Source organism: Phalacrocorax carbo, chromosome Z, assembly GCF_963921805.1.
Source record: "Phalacrocorax carbo chromosome Z, bPhaCar2.1, whole genome shotgun sequence".
NCBI classification, from domain to species: domain Eukaryota; kingdom Metazoa; phylum Chordata; class Aves; order Suliformes; family Phalacrocoracidae; genus Phalacrocorax; species Phalacrocorax carbo.
Window position 1 is genome coordinate 15,805,442 of NC_087548.1, and position 15,974 is coordinate 15,821,415.

The 15,974-nt window shown below is 42.2% G+C and overlaps 1 protein-coding gene across 2 annotated transcripts in view; it reads right to left on the reverse strand.

Annotated features, from left to right (window-relative positions):
* The window catches only part of NUP155 (nucleoporin 155), a 40,594-nt gene that overhangs the window by 11,821 nt on the left and 12,799 nt on the right, over window positions 1-15,974 (reverse strand). Inside the window, exons 14-21 of one of the 2 annotated variants that reach the window (XM_064439027.1) lie at window positions 15,530-15,640; window positions 11,341-11,435; window positions 9,297-9,385; window positions 4,500-4,562; window positions 4,248-4,398; window positions 3,336-3,402; window positions 2,330-2,448; window positions 2,019-2,122 (exon numbers count right to left, since the gene is read on the reverse strand). In XM_064439027.1, coding sequence (XP_064295097.1) covers window positions 2,019-2,122; window positions 2,330-2,448; window positions 3,336-3,402; window positions 4,248-4,398; window positions 4,500-4,562; window positions 9,297-9,385; window positions 11,341-11,435; window positions 15,530-15,640 — 799 coding nt within the window. The remainder of the gene's footprint in view (window positions 1-2,018; window positions 2,123-2,329; window positions 2,449-3,335; window positions 3,403-4,247; window positions 4,399-4,499; window positions 4,563-9,296; window positions 9,386-11,340; window positions 11,436-15,529; window positions 15,641-15,974) is intronic. The other variant, XM_064439028.1, reaches the window with a different exon arrangement.

The following is a 15,974-nucleotide window of genomic DNA, read 5'->3' on the forward strand; positions in this document are numbered from 1 at the left end:
AACTATGCAACACAGGAGTAGTTTCTGAAAAAGATGTATGTCATGTGAGTGCACTGGATTTTAGTATCAGTCTTAAATTTTTGCTTACTCTTTTCGTAAGTAATTATTATAAATGTATTTATGATGAACATGAAAGAAAAAAATAAAACCGTGCATATTCCCTTTTTGTTGTATTACTTGTACCTTTGGTCAATGCTGTCTATGCTATCTTTAAGGAACAACAATTACCCTGAAAACTAGTAACATTTAAAAATGGTAAGATGTATTTCATTCACTGAAAAAATAATATGGACATACTTATTACGTGGGTAGAACATATTTGCAACAATTTATGTATTTACTTTTGAGTGCTTACAGTTCAGAAATGAGGCAGCAATAATCACATTGTGTCATTTAGCAATCCCAAAGGGTTTATGGGCTATGGAATGCATAAAAATTAAATTATTAAATGTCTATGAAGTTCTACATTACTTTTTTAAAAAAAATTACATTCACACTATTGAATGTGAGCAGTACAGAAAAAGAAGTAAAACCCAGGACCATGACCATCTTCAATTCTGTGTACACATCAGCAACACCTCCCAGCTTGTCTGCAAGCACTGGGCAAAAGCTACACTATAGGAGAGCATGAGTTCAAATGGGCTGTGTGACAGGCCTCTTATTTCTGAACAAAGTTTTGCAGACATTTCACTGACTGTAACTTTGGCAACTTGCATTAGAGTATTTCTTTTAAAAGGACACCATACTCACTTGTCTCACAAATGAGTTGCTTAACAACTGCTATTCTGAAAATATAAAGGGGTGTGCAGCTACTAAGTATTGTAACGAGATGAAACAATCTTATGAAATATGGAGAACTTTAGGAAGGAAAAAAAGGGAGACAGGTAAGTGTGCAAACAAACCTCTAGTTTCATATTCATATATTCCCATATAATTTTTAAAAAACTTTCATCCCATGAAACATTTTAATATTTTAACTGTTTGTTCAATTCAAGATGAAAACACAAGTGAAAACACTGCAATTCTGGTCCTCCTTCACTCACTGTGTTTGAGAGTCAAATACACCTCACAGACATTTCTCATAAAGTTAGAGGAATTTAACTTGACTCTGGTGGACTTTCTCCAGACTTCAGCTGACATAAACAAAAGTAAGTTTTGGCCCAAGGGCCAGACCTCTGACTCATCTATCAGCAACTAAATACACTTAATGTGAAAGGACGCAAATCAGTATCAGTGGTGACTGACACTATTTACTTTTGACATGAAAGGTCTCTCACCAGGGATGGCCAAAGCCAGCAAAACAGATCTTGTATTTACTTTCCAACCCTTAACACTGAAACAATCCTCTTTGTCCCCATTGTCTGAATGGAGAAAATAGGATAAAGAGGACATGTACCTACACAGAACAGAAATTTAGTTCTTTGTATTAGAGAATTTTAAAAGTGCTTTGATGTTCATCCACTTTTATTTTAGCTTAATAAATTGAGAGATACAACTTGTGTTTTGCGGTGGCTCAAGACCACTAGATGTTGGTGTGCTGAAGCACAGATTCTCTTCACAGAAAGATATTCTCCTTTGTCAACTGCTTTAATTAGTTGCAATATTAAAGCTTTCAATATGCAACTGAAAGGTAACATCTGCAGTGTGTAACAAATAAAGTCTCTTGCCATAGTCAGCCTAAAGGCTGGAATGTTTATTTAGATTTGAGTTTTCATTCTGGGTATATACTGCATCTCTGGTACAGTTGTATGTAAATGATTTTTTCACATCAATGTCACTGCAGAAGCACTGCTCCTGATGGAACAGTATGGAAGCAAAAGCAAGGTGCAGCAAAGTTAAGTTTCCAAACTACAGTGCTTTTTCTGAAGAACTTATTATCAAGTAAGGCATATTGATTAATGTCAAATTTGTATGGGAAAAAAGCTGTATTCAGAGGTTTTAACAAACAAGAGAAGTGAGAAAGGCAACAAATCAACGTACTGTTCCCTGATACTTCCCGTTCAAATGTAACTACGTACCATGATATTTCCTCTGGAGTTCTTGCTGGACTTGCTGAGAACTTCCACCATCAGGCCGCATGAAACCCAGAAGCCTCTGTTGCAAATTGGCTGGTGTGCTGAAACTGCAATCCCAAAATGAAGAGAGATGCTAATATGATTTACAAATACTGAATATTTTAAAGATTAAGTCTCACAACTCATTTTTAGCATCTGAATACTTGAAGCTGGAGACCACGCATACACTTCAACTCAACAATGATAGAGGAGGTATAGTTTTTCAAGACCTGGACACTAAATACCACTAATAAATGTAACACAGTGAATAATACCTTGGGTTTCCAAGGGCTCCTATCGTAGCAAACTGTGAATTTCTATCCAGAAATTCTTGTAAACCTTTTAGTTCTTGTAATACACATTCCAGCACCTGGGATGGAACACTACTTTCTACCTGCAAAAGAAAGCAGACTTCTTTACAGAAAGCTTAGTTGCCAAACTTTTTTAAAAAAAATTTCAATTTTAAGCTAAAGTCACTAAAACAACAAATGCAAAGAGTACAACAAATAAATAGCGTAATAATGCTATCACTAGAACACAACATTATTACACCACAGTCATTGAGGAGAGGACACACATGTGAAGAGGCAGTAGTCCTCTGAAGATATATAGCATTCAAGATGCTACTTTCTTTGCCCCTCTGATAACCAAATCAGCTGTGTTTTCCTATCTCCAGCTATGAACTACAACAATGATCGAGCACGGCTAAGACAATGGGTGTAACTGCCAAGGTCTTCCAGAGCCTCCCGGTTACCTTATAACTGAAGGAGGAAAGTTCACATAGCAGTTAATTTACATTGCTGAAATAAATCAGTTCAGGATTCTATTAACATTTGCAGTCAGAAAGGATTTTGTTATTTTGATCATAGACAAGTGAAACACCAAGATGTTAGTCAGGAAGATGTTGGAAAGTTTTTTTACATCCTTACGTAACTGCAATGCTCATCCTAACCCACTAAAGCATTTTATTTTTAGGCTTTGGCTGGAGGGGTTATGCAGAAATGAAGGAAGTGCAACCACTACACATGGCCATTGTCAATTAACAGCAGAGATCAAACTACAGTTAGGTTTCTTAAAAAGTAACATTCAAAGTAGTAGCTTAAAAAGATTTGAAAACTACAATTACTCCTCAGTTAAGAGCGCAGCACTTAAGAAAACATTCGAATTACAATAATTTTTTTTTTTTTTGTCTGATTAGTTTATAATTGTGAACAGGAGCATAACAAGGCTTAAGACATACTGTAAGAAACTTTTAAAAATACAAAATAATATTTTACATACTGCAACAACTTCTCGATTGCCACTTTTGAAAACTCTCTCCACAACTATACTGCCATCCCAAATATTTCTGCAACACAAAACAGTACTGGGTTAAAAGCCAAGTAATTTAAGCAAGTATTTTAACAAGTCTTCTATGTATAACTTCTTAAATAAATGGTAATGTTTTTTACTTCAAGGTCTAAATCAGGATTTAATTTGGATGAAAATTAAACATTCAAAAAAAGTTAATATTATACATTTCTGAATGGTACAGATATAGGTAATTAAGAAAATTTCAAATTTTAAAACTTTAATCAAATGAAGTTTGATGATCTCAAATACTTTAAATATAGACCAATATTATTCTCTGGAAATAAAGTGTAGGCAAACAAGTGTCATAACAAAAATGTCTTTCCCAACCAGCATGCAGAGAAATGACCAACATATGAAGAGCTCTGTTCTTGCTTGGGATGTTTAGTAACACACGACTCAACATCCAAGTAACAGAATCCTCTTTAATCTTGCTTCATTGCTCTGATTTGAGCATTCTGTTTAAAGCTTCATAACAGAAAAGACTTGAAGCCAGGACTTTGACCCTGTAAATCCTTCTGCGTTTGTTTCATCCTTTAGTAGCAGTTTGAAACATCGGTTTGAAAAATAAAAGTGCAGTTATCAGAGTTGTGCATACACACTTGGCTGCAGGATCAATAAGCAACTTTCCTGTCCCAGCCATTCATTGAATTTATTATTATTAATAGAGCTGCAAAGAGAACATATTATATCAACAGGTACTTCATAAACACAAGAATGCATTTTACTAATTTCAAATTTAAATGCTAATAAGATAAAATTCACCACCTACAAGCATTAGGGGAAAGAAAAAACTATGAAACAAACTGAGCAACAGAATGTCTTTTTACGCAAACACCTCACCCTATAATCCGAGCAAAGTATATGCAGATGCCATTGTGTCTTCCAGAAAACACTATCTCAGGACCCATCATTCCACTAATGGATGTACCAGGGTGAGACATGGAATTCCCAGAAGGAAACACAGGAGTTGACACACTAGGAGGTTGTAAACCTAGGGTAAAAGTAGGTAAATATTACTCCTTTGAATGCAAATAAGAAAGCCTCATTGAAAAAAAAATTTCTCCATTTCTCCAGCAAAGGAAAAGGTGTTACCTTGCCCAGGTGTTGTCAAAAAGCTAAGATTAGGATACGGACTATCAACAGTCAAGGGGGAGACTAAAATGGAAAAGAAATAAAGGTACATTTGTAACAAACAAACAAATAAAAAACCCAAACCAAAACATGACCCATAAAATCCCTGTGCAAAAGCAGCAAAGTTATTAAATCAAGTACTTTATAAAGTTACAGCCATTCGAACAGCTCTTATTTAGAGTGAAATACAAAACTGCACTCGTTTCTTACCAATCCAACACTCCATAAGTGAACCAAACCAAATGGATACACTTCTTTCAAGAGTGGTTATTAAGCTTTTTTGTTTTTCAGCATTCACGTGTCATTTATTGCATACCATCTGTTCCCTCAATTGAATATAATACTCTCTACATACTTTTTCTTGTCCTTCACCTTCTGAGTGCTCCCACTCCTGATATGGGCACCTATTCTCAAAGCACTCACTTTCAGTCATTTAGATCTTTTTGAAGAATATAAAATTTACCTTCAAAGCACTCAACTGCAAGAAACTGCTATTTTTGCTCTTATTTTTTACATAGGGCAGTTGGATAAACGCTACAGCAACACTGTTAGCTCGGAACATTCAGTTTGGGAACGACCACGGCCTCATGTTCAGCAGTGAAAACTCAACCGTTCTGCAAATTAAGTCTGAATACCTAACCCCAGACCCCAAAATATGAGGAACACATGTGGTCATCTACAAAAATGTCCATGTACCATCAGCATGTAGGATGGCATATCACAGCAAGGGCAAGAAAACTGGCACTCTGAAATTTGGCTTTTACCAGTGATTCAGTACTTCTTGCCTCACGCACTACAGTTTTCTCAACCTGGCAACACACAACAGCGCAAAGGATAAAGACCTTCACTAACTAGTGCCAAGGCAATCTCAGAGTACATTCGCATGTGTGCCAAGCAAAGCACAAACTTGCAGAAAAGCAGCATGTGAATGCATGACTAGACTTTCAACAGTTCGAAAACTAAGTTAAAGGTGCCTGGCTTTTTAATGCTAAAATTATTGTAATGTAGCTTCACACACAAAATTTCAAGGTGTTTTAATCAATTTCTGTCAGCACTGTCTGACCCACCACATGGGACACCCACAATATCAGAATCTTAATTTCACATGACAGTTCACTACACTTTGAACAAATGGGGTAAGTAGTGGCAGAAGAATGGTGCCATCTTCCACCTGGACCTGTCACTGAAGCAAAATGGAAACACATGCTTTGATACTAGGTTTCAGAGAGGCATATATGAGAGCAAATGATAAAAATATCCAAATATTTAGATTTGGGAAAAATATGTTTACTTCTAAAAGGAGTCACCTTATTGATTACAGAGCTTCCTTCATTTTCCCATACCTTACTTTCATTCTCCGTTTGCTCCTAGCACCTGTTCTCCCCATACCTGATGTCCGCTCTAACTCAGATTTAATTTTCATAGAATCATAGAATCGTTAAGGTTGGAAAAGACCCTCAAGATTATCGAGTCCAACTGCTAACCTATCACTGCCAAGTCCACCACTAAACCATATCCTCAAGCACCACGTCTACCCTTCTTTTAAATACCTCCAGGGATGGAGACTCCACCACCTCCCTGGGCAGCCTGTCCCAATGTTTGACAAACCTTTCAGTGAGGAAGTTTTTTCTAATATCCAACCTAAACTTCCCCTGGCGCAGCTTGTGGCCATTTCCTCTCGTCCTATCGCTTGTTACTAGGGAGAAGAGACCAACCCCCATCTCGCTACAACCTCCTTTCAGGTAGTTGTAGAGAGCGATAAGGTCTCCGCTCAGCCTCCTCTTCTCCACACTAAACAACCCAATTCTCTCAGCCGCTCCTCATAAGACTTGTTCTCTAGACCCTTCACCAACTTCATTGCCCTTCTTTGGACACACTCCAGGACCTCAATGTCCTTCTTGTAGTGAGGAGCCCAAAACTGAACACAGCATTCATGGTGCGGCCTCACCAGTGCCCAGGACAGGGGCACGAACACCTCCCTGCTCCAGCTGGACACATTATTCCTGATACAAGCCAGGATGCCATTTGCCTTCTTGGCTACCTGAGCACACTGCTGGCTCATGTTCAGGCGGCCATCAATCAACACTGCCAGGTCCTCCTCCTCCGGACGGCTCTCCATCCACTCCTCCCCAAGCCTGTAGCATTGCATGGGGTTGTTGTGACCCACGTGCAGGAGCTGGCACTTGGCCTTGTTGAATCTTATACCGTTGGCTCCGGCCCAACGATCCAGCCTGTCCAGGTCCCTCTGTAGCGCCTTCCTGCCCCCCAGCAGATCAACATTTCCACCCAGCTTGGTGTCACCTGCAAACTTACTGAGGGTGCACTCAATTCCCTCATCCAGACCATCAATGAAGATATTGAACAGGACCAGCCCCAACACTGATCCCTGGGGAACACCACTCGTGACCAGCCAACAACTGGATTTGACTCCATTCACCACCACTCTCTGGGCTCGGCCATCCAGCCAGTTTTTAACCCAGCGCAGAGTGCACTTGTCCAAGCCGTGAGCTGCCAGCTTCTCTAGGAGGATGCTGTGGGAGACAGTGTCAAAGGCCTTACTAAAGTCCAAGTAGACAACATCTACAGCCTTTCCCTCATCCACTAAGCAGGTCACCTTATCATAGAAGGAGACCAGGTTAGTGAGGCAGGACCTCCCTTTCATAAACCCATGCTGGCTGAGCCCGATCCCCTGGGTGTCCCGCATGTGCTGCGTAATGTCGTTCAAGATGATCTGCTCCATGACCTTTCCCAGCACCGAGGTCAGGCTGACAGGCCTGTAGTTCCCCGGATCCTCCTTCTCACCCTTCTTTTAGAGGGGCGTCACGTTTGCTGGCTTCCAGTTGTGTGGGACCTCCCCGGTTGACCAGGACTACTGATAAATGATGGAGAGTGGCTTGGCAAGCTCCTCTGCCAGCTCCCTCAGTATCCTCGGACGGATCCCATCCGGCCCCATGGACTTGTGAACATCCAGGTGAAGGAGCAGGTCGGTGACTTCTTCAACAACTGGAGCTTGATTCTGCATACTACCTCTATCGCCCAGCACAGGTGCCTGACAACCCTGAGGATGACCAGTCTATTAAAGACTGAGGCAAAGAAAGCATTAAGTACCTCAGCTTTCTCCTCATCTTTCCTGGCAAGGTTACCTTCCATATCCAACAAAGGAGGGAGATTCTCCCTGGCCCTCCTTTTGTCACTGGTGTATTTATAAACACATTTGTTGTTATCTTTAACGGTGGCGGCCAGTCTAAGTTCCAGCTGGGCCTTCACCTTCCTAATCTTTTCCCTGCATAACCTCACAACACCCTTGTAGTCCTCCTGAGTCACCTGCCCCTTCGTCCAAAGGTGGTAAGCTCTCCTTTTTTTCCTGAGTTCCAGCCAAAGCTCCCTATTCAGCCAAGCCGGTCTTCTCCCCGCCTGCTCAACTTACGGCACATGGGGACGGCCTGCTCCTGCGCCTTTGAGACTTCCTTCTTTAATAACACCCAGCCTTCCTGGACTCCTTTGCCCTTCAGGACTGCCTCCCAAGGGACTCTGTTAACCAGACGCCTTAACAATCCAAAGTCTGCCCTTCTGAAGTTCAGGGTAGTGGTTTTGCTGACCCTCTTCCTTACTTCTCCAAGAATCGAGAACTCTGTCATGTCATGGTCGCTGAGCCAAGGCAGCCTCAACCACCACATCACCCACCATTTTGCATTCTTACGCCTTGCCTCAGCTCCTGCCCACATTGCTAATGTTCCACACCATCAGGCTTGGAAAGTGATGCCACTGATGCATTAAAAATAGCCACTTTCTCAGTGTTCTAGTACTAGCTAGGAATTCTGAAGAGGAGGGTCAACGGTTTTTCCAGAACTTCATCCCAGTTCAGCACACCTTTCTCCAATACTTATTAATTTGGATATATGTCAAAAATGGTACTGAAACAGAATTTCTTTGTGTTCCAGGCAATCAAGTTTTCTTCCCAAGTCTGATGTGTAAAATTGAATGCCACATGTCATATAAGGGAAAAGGATCTTGGAAATTAACGAGTTCCTGATGGAAAAAAAAAATAATTCAGTAATTCAGAGTTCCAAATTCATCATTATGAATTTCTTTTTTAAAATCTTTAAGATCTGGAATTGAGTAACACGTGTTAAGGGACAACTTCCTGAAGCCACTGTAGAAATTTAAGTGAACCTGAGTAATACAGAAAGGCCTCCACTGCAATAAGCACCAAGTTCTGAGGAGAAAGAACAGGCAATATTCTTATTTGTAGGTGGCACTGACAACCTAAGCAGAAGCCAAATGTTGAAGCTAGAGCTTTTACAGGGAGAAATCACTCCAAACGACTAACCCATTTCTTGATTAAAATTGTTTCTTCTCACAAGCAGTGTCTGCAAAGGCATGACAATGACACTGTAAGAAGATGTTCTGCTATAGCCACACAACGACCAACTGATCTTTGTAAATTTTGAACTATAGTATTGATAAATTTTTCCCTGGCTGCTGAAATGCCTCTGGCAGCAAAAAATGTCTACCTTCTTCAAATAATCTTAACAGATTATATGCAATATCCAGCCATATTTTGAGATCACATCACTTTCTCACTAAATCCAAAGATCACCCACAAGAAATGGAAAAAATTCTGTAATTAATTAGCCAGTGAGTAGAAAATCAAGGACTATTTCAGACAAAAAGAACACATGTACCTGTGAGAAGAGAAAATAAAATACATTTAAGGAAAAAAACCCTGTCCAAAACCATGCAATGCTTGTTACTTACCAGCAGAAATAGGAGAACCCAAAATAGGTCCAACGCTGCTTGGAGGAGGCAGAGCTGATGGAAATCTCATTTGTGCTTCTCCACCATACCTGAAGTTTACACACAAAGACAAACATTCCTCACATTTCATACACAATCCATTTAATTTTCATGTCTTTGAGAATTCACAGCAATTTGGGGGTTCTTTTAAAATGAGGAGGAAAAACAAACAAGCGTAACTTCAGAAATATTTGTGACTGTATGATACTTCTGGCAAAATAAGAGAAAACTATCTCAATACATGTTACATGAAAGGCATTAACATATGCAACTGCAAAGATAAGTTAGGTGAACAACTAAGTTTTTTTTTTAATGTTTTAAGTTCTGTGGTCATATGATAGCGTCAGGCTTTAAAAAGAAATCTACCAATTCTCAAAATCAGGCTTTAGTATCTTTTTAAAGTTTGCCTCTATAGGAACGTGGGGAAAAGGACACACTTGAGATGACCCATGCTTACCTTTCTATCGTCCACAAGTAATTTCTGCCCATCTCTCTCCTATAGTGCTACCTAAGCACTTTGTTACATCTTCCCTTGCTAACACCCACCTCTCCAGAGTTATCATCCACATTTTCTCTCAGAACTTGTAAAGTAATTTTGTTTATCAAAGAGCAACTATTCACTGCCTACTGAGAATAGCTGACTTGATCTAACACCTGCACAAGTTTTGGAAAAGAGCAAGCAAGCTTTTGGGAACATAACACTTGAACTCTAGTGCAAACATACAGTGAAAGCTGCACACATTATCACCACTCTCAACAGCTGTATCTTAGCAAACCCTTTTTTCCTCCAGGCTACGTGCCCTGTGAGAACAGCCAAGAGACCCACAATATACCAACTTGTTTAAGGCAGCTAATTAAAATATGCATATCCGCACCATACCAAGGATATGCAGTACTAAAGATACAGAGATGACAAATTAATCCTCCAGAGCGGAAGCCCATACTTCCTCACTCAATATGTAGTGGGGGAAAAAAAAACCAAACCACCAAAAAAACAAAACAAAGAAACCCAGGCTGCCTGGTGGCTGTCTTTTCCTAGTTGTCATGGTTTCAGCTGGGATAGAGTTAATTTTCTTCACTCTAGCTGGTATAGTGCTGTGCTTTGAAATTAGCATGGAAAAAAAAAACCTGTTGAGATAACACACAGGTGTTTAGGCTGTTGCTGGGTAGCGCTTGTACTAGTCAAGGACATGTCTAGCCTCCCATGCTCTGCTGGGTGCACAAGAAGCTGGGAGGGGAGGGGGCACAGCTAAGAGAGCTGATTCAAACTGACCAAAGGGATATTCCATATCATGTAACGTCATGCCCAGTATGCTAGCTGGGAGGGGCTGGCCGGGGGAAGGAGGGAGCAATCGCGGCTCGGGGACGGGCAGCGTCGGTCGGCAGGTGGTGAGCGGTTGTGTCATTCGTGTTTCTGCGTTTTTTTTTCCCGTTTTCCCTTTCCCTTCCTTTTCCCTTTTATTATATTAACATTATTGTCATTATTATCATAATAATTTATCATTATCATTTTATTGTAATCATTAAACTGTGCTTATCTCAACCCACAAGTTCTTTTGCTCGTCCAATTCTCTTCCCCATCCCACGGGGGGGAACGAGCGAGCAGCTGCGTGGTGTTCAGTTGCCAGCTGAGGCTGAACCACGACACTAGGTGAGTTGGTGTCATTAAATATATCACTACACACTTCTTTTCAGTAAACTGGGATACTGTGAAGTATAGATAAGCACATTTCAAGCAGATTAAACTACATTTTCAATAACCACCTCTACACGTGGAATACAAGCATCCAAAAGGGAAACTAACCAGAAATCACCATTACCGGAAGCTTTCTTTGTTGACGAGCCCTCAATTAGTGCAAAAGCATATTCCACCAGGTTTAATAGTCTATGCTCATTTTAAAACAATGCTCGCTCAGGCAGCACATTAAAGAGCACGTACAATTATTTAGTGGCTCTAGTGATCCTAAGCATAATATTCAGAACAACCTACAGGATTGAAACTTACCTGAAGAATGCCCGAGTAGCCCAGGCAGATACTTCTCTGTCACATGCAGCATTAGAACAGGCCAAGATGAGGCAGGTAGCACAGGCCTGATCCTCCTAGAGCATATTATAGTATTAGTGTGGTAGCTTATATCAAGTTGAGAAGAAATGTACAGAAGAAGTTCTATTGCTCAGTAGCTCAACCGTAAATACTCTTTGCATCATTTTATTTAGAAGGCAGGGAACCATAGACTGCTAGGGAGGGATGGACTCCACCTGTCTGGAAGGGGCAAAGGAATCTTTGGCAGCAGGCTGGCAAACTTGGTGAGGAGGGCTTTAAAGTGAGCACCCTGCGGGGAGTGGGACAAACTGGCAGCGCTAATGCCATCACACACAATGGGAGAATAAGACAGGACAACCTCAGCAGTGATAAAGGTGCCATGGTGGCCTCATGCGATGGCAACCAGGAGACCAACCACCTCAAGGGTTTGTATAGCTGTAATGGGTCCTCATACAACCCTCTGAGGAAACGTACGTGCTCAAGCACCTTTCTGAAATGCCTGTACGTACACCAATGCACGGAGCACAGGGAACAAACAGGAGGAACTAGAGGTCTGTGTGCAGTCACAGGGCCATGATCTCATTGAAATCACAGAAACATGGTGGGATAGCTTGCATGACTGGAGTGTGGTTATGGATGGCTACAGGCTTTTCAGGAAAGACAGACCAGCAAGGCAAGGTGGAGGAGTTGGTCTTTATGTGAGGGAGCAACTGGAATATATCAAGCTCTGCCTTGGAGTGGAAGGACGACAGGCTGACAGCTTGTGGGTAAAAATTAAGGGACAGCCAAATATGGGTGACACTGTTGTGGGGGGTGACACTGTTGTGGGTGTTTGCTACAGGCCACCTGATCAAGAACAGGAAGTTGAAGCCTTCTACAGACAGCTGGAAGTAGCCTCGCAATCGCAGGCCCTGGTCCTCATGGGGGACTTCAATCCCCGTTACATTTGCTGGAAAAGCAACACCGTGAGCCATGCACGATCCAGAAGGTTCCTACAGAGCATTGAGGACAACTTTTTGATGCAAGTGGTGGAGAAGCCAACGAGGTGAGACATGCTGCTCAACCTTATCCTAACAAACAAGGAAGAGCTGGTTGAGGATGTGAGAGTTGGGATAGCCTTGGCTGCAGTGACCATGAGATGGTTAAGTTTAGGATACTGCAAGGTAGAAGCAGCACTATGAGTTGGGTTACACCCTTGGACTTCAAGAGGGCCAACTTTGGCCTCTTCAAAGACCTGCTTGGAGGAATCCCATAGGCTAGGGCTCTGGAAGGCAGGGGGGTCCAAGAGAGCTGGACAGTATTCAGGGACCACTTTCTCCGAGCTCAAGATCGGTGCATCCCCAGGAGGAAGAAGTCAGGCAGAGGAGCCAGGAGACCCACTGGGATAAGCAAAGAGCTTCTGGAGAAACTCAGATGGAAGAAGGAGGTTCACAGTATGTGGAAAAGGGACTGTCCGCTTGGGAGGAATATAGGAATGTTGACAGGGTATGCAGAGATACAACAAGGAAGGCCAAGGCCCACTTGGAATTAAATCTGGCAATGCATGTCAAAGATAACAAGGGCTTCTTTAAATGCATCAGCAGTAAAAGGAAGACTGGGGATACAGTGGGCTCACTGCTGAGCAAGGAAGGGGCCCTGGTTATGCAAGATACAGAGAAGGCGGAGTTACCGAATGCCTTATTTGCCTCTGTCTTTACTGCTAAGGCTGGCCCTCAGGCATCCCAGCCCCCAGAGAGGAGAGGAGAAATTGGGACAAAGGAAGACTTACCATCGGTTGAGAAAGACTGGGTAAGAGATCACCTAGGCAAACTGGATCCCCACAAATCCATGGGCCCCGATGGGATGCACCCATGAGTGCTGAGGGAGCTGGCGGATGTTCTTGCTGAGCCACTCTCCATCATCTTTGAAAGGTCATGGAGGGCAGGAGAGGTGCCCGAGGACTGGAGGAAAGCAAAAGTCACTCCAATCTTCAAAAAGGGCAAAAAGGAGGACCCAGGAAACTATAGGTCGGTCAGCCTCAAACTCCATCCCTGGAAAGGTCATGGAGCAGTTCATTCTGGAGGTCATCTCCAGGCATGCAGAGGACAAGAAGGTTGTCAGAAGTAGTCAATATGGATTCACCAAGGGGAGGTCATGCTTGACCAACCTGATAGCCTTCTATGATGGTGTGACTGGCTGGGTCGATGAAGGGAGAGCAGTGGATGTTGTCTATCTTGACCTCAGTAAGGCATCTGACACTGTCTCCCATAGCCTCCTCGCAGGCAAGCTATGGAAGTGTGGGTTGGATGAGTGGACAGTGAGGTGGATTGATAACTGGCTCAGCAACAGAACTCAGAGGGTCGTGATCAACAGGGCAGAGTCTGGATGGAGGCCTGTCACCAGTGGTGTTCCCAGGGGTCTGTGCTGGGTCCAGTCCTGTTTAATATATTCATCAGTGACCTGGATGATGGGACAGAGTGTAACCTCAGCAAGTTTGCTGATGATACCAAGCTGGGAGGAGTGGCTGATACACCAGAAGGCTGTGCTGCCAATCAACGAGACCTGGACAGGCTGGAGAGCTGGGCCGAGCTGAACCTGATGAAATTCAACAAGAGCAAGTGCAAGGCCCTGCACCTGGGGAGGAACAACGCCATGCACCAGTACAGTCTGGCGGCGAACTACTGGAAAGTGGCTCTGTTGAGAAGAACCTGGGAGCACTGGTGGACAACAAGTTGACCATGAGCCAAAATGTGCCCTTGTGGCCAAGAAGGCCAACAATATCCTGGGCTGCATTAAAAGGAGTGTGGTCAGCAGGTTGAGAGAGGTTATCCTCCCCCTCTACTCTGGCCTAGTGAGACCACATTTGGAGTGCTGTGTCCAGTTTTGGGCCCCGCAGTTCAAGGATGTGGAACTGCTTGAGCAAGTCCAGCGGAGAGCTACCAAGAGGATCGGGGACTGGAGCGTCTCCCATATGAGAAAAGGCTGAGAGACCTGGGTTTGTTTAGCCTGGAGAAGACTGAGGGGGGATCTCATCAATACCTATAAATATCTGAAGGGTGTCAGGATGATGGGACTGGACTCTTTTCATTAGTGGCCAATGAGAGGACAAGGGGCAGCGGGCACAAGTTTGAACATACAAAGTTCCACCTGGCTATGAGAAAAAAAACTTTTTTCCTGTGAGGGTGCCAGAGCAGGGGCACAGGCTGCCCAGGGAGGTTGAGGAGTTTCCTTCCCTGGAGACATTCACAACCCAACTGGATGCGTTCCTGTGCCCCCTGCTCTGGGTGTGCCTGCTCAAGCAGGGGGTTGGGATGAGATGATCTCCAGAGGTCCCTTCCAACCCCTGCCATTCTGTGATTCTGTGATTCTGTGAAATCAGCTCTCCCCTGTTACAGACAGGAAGTGAATCATAGTGAGGCATCCCACTATAGCAGGTAATTTTTGTTATACAGTTTTTGCAAACTCAGTACGATTACTGGTGGGAAAAAATCCCTGTGTCTGTCCACCTAATTGTGACTAAGATTCATGCAATTTCTACAGAAATGTAAATTAACTCTGTTTTGAAGAATATAAAATCTATACAAATAATGGTCTGCATATTCTAATGGCATTTTAAAATACCACTTAGTCTGTCCTGTCAAAGCACAAGAAAACAGATTACAGTGAACATTCACTACAGATACTAATCAGTACTAGTCACTTTAAAATTGTAATCTACATTAGCTTCCTCCCTGCTTGATATTTACCTTAAACAAAAAAAATAGACCAAATATCCACATTTCTACTGGTCTTCAAGATGTAAAATCCTCTTAGAGTAGTAGGAGTTTAACGTTTTTAGAAAGTCTTCCTCCCCTGCTCTTAAGATGAGCTGCTTTCCTAAACTAACAACTGCATTATCCTTCTGTGTACATACAAGACATATAAGAATTTTAGGGAAAGTGAATTACACTTCTGCTTTTAGGTATCATAAAACGAAAAGCTGTTTCTCATCATACAATCTTGTTTTGTGTAGACAATACAGGAGCAAAAGCTAATAAGCTAATACTTTCATCTATAAATGAAGTGTTGGCTAGAAGCTTACAGCAAGAACAAAAAGATGCTGAAGAATCTGATTTGATTTACGTAAATATTATAAATCTTCCACTTTTCATAACAGGTCAAAAGATCTTACCTGATGCAACTTGAAAAATCTTTCAATCTCTTCTCCATCTCCACCTATATTGCTAACAAGCAGATGCCGCAGCTGATCGACAGGTCTAAGTTTATGAAACATAAAGCTCCCCTAGAAGTAACCCAAAATAAGTTAGAATAAGGTTGTCTTTACTCTGGCTATCCCAACACCTCCTCCCCACAATGCTTATCTTTAGTATTCTGAACTTTCCTTCATTGGACTATTAGATCAAAGTATAACGTGAATGGTGCCCAAAGCCCAGTTCCTGTTCACATGCAGAAAATTCTCTAGGGCGTCTACAAAAGGCAGCAAAAATATTGCAATGACTATAAACTCTCCATAATCTGAGTTAATTTTGCTGTTCTTAGCCTAACGTGAAGCACACAATACAAGCATATACCGAGTATATACAGAAAAGAAAGGTTTTGTGTATCTTGCAAATCCT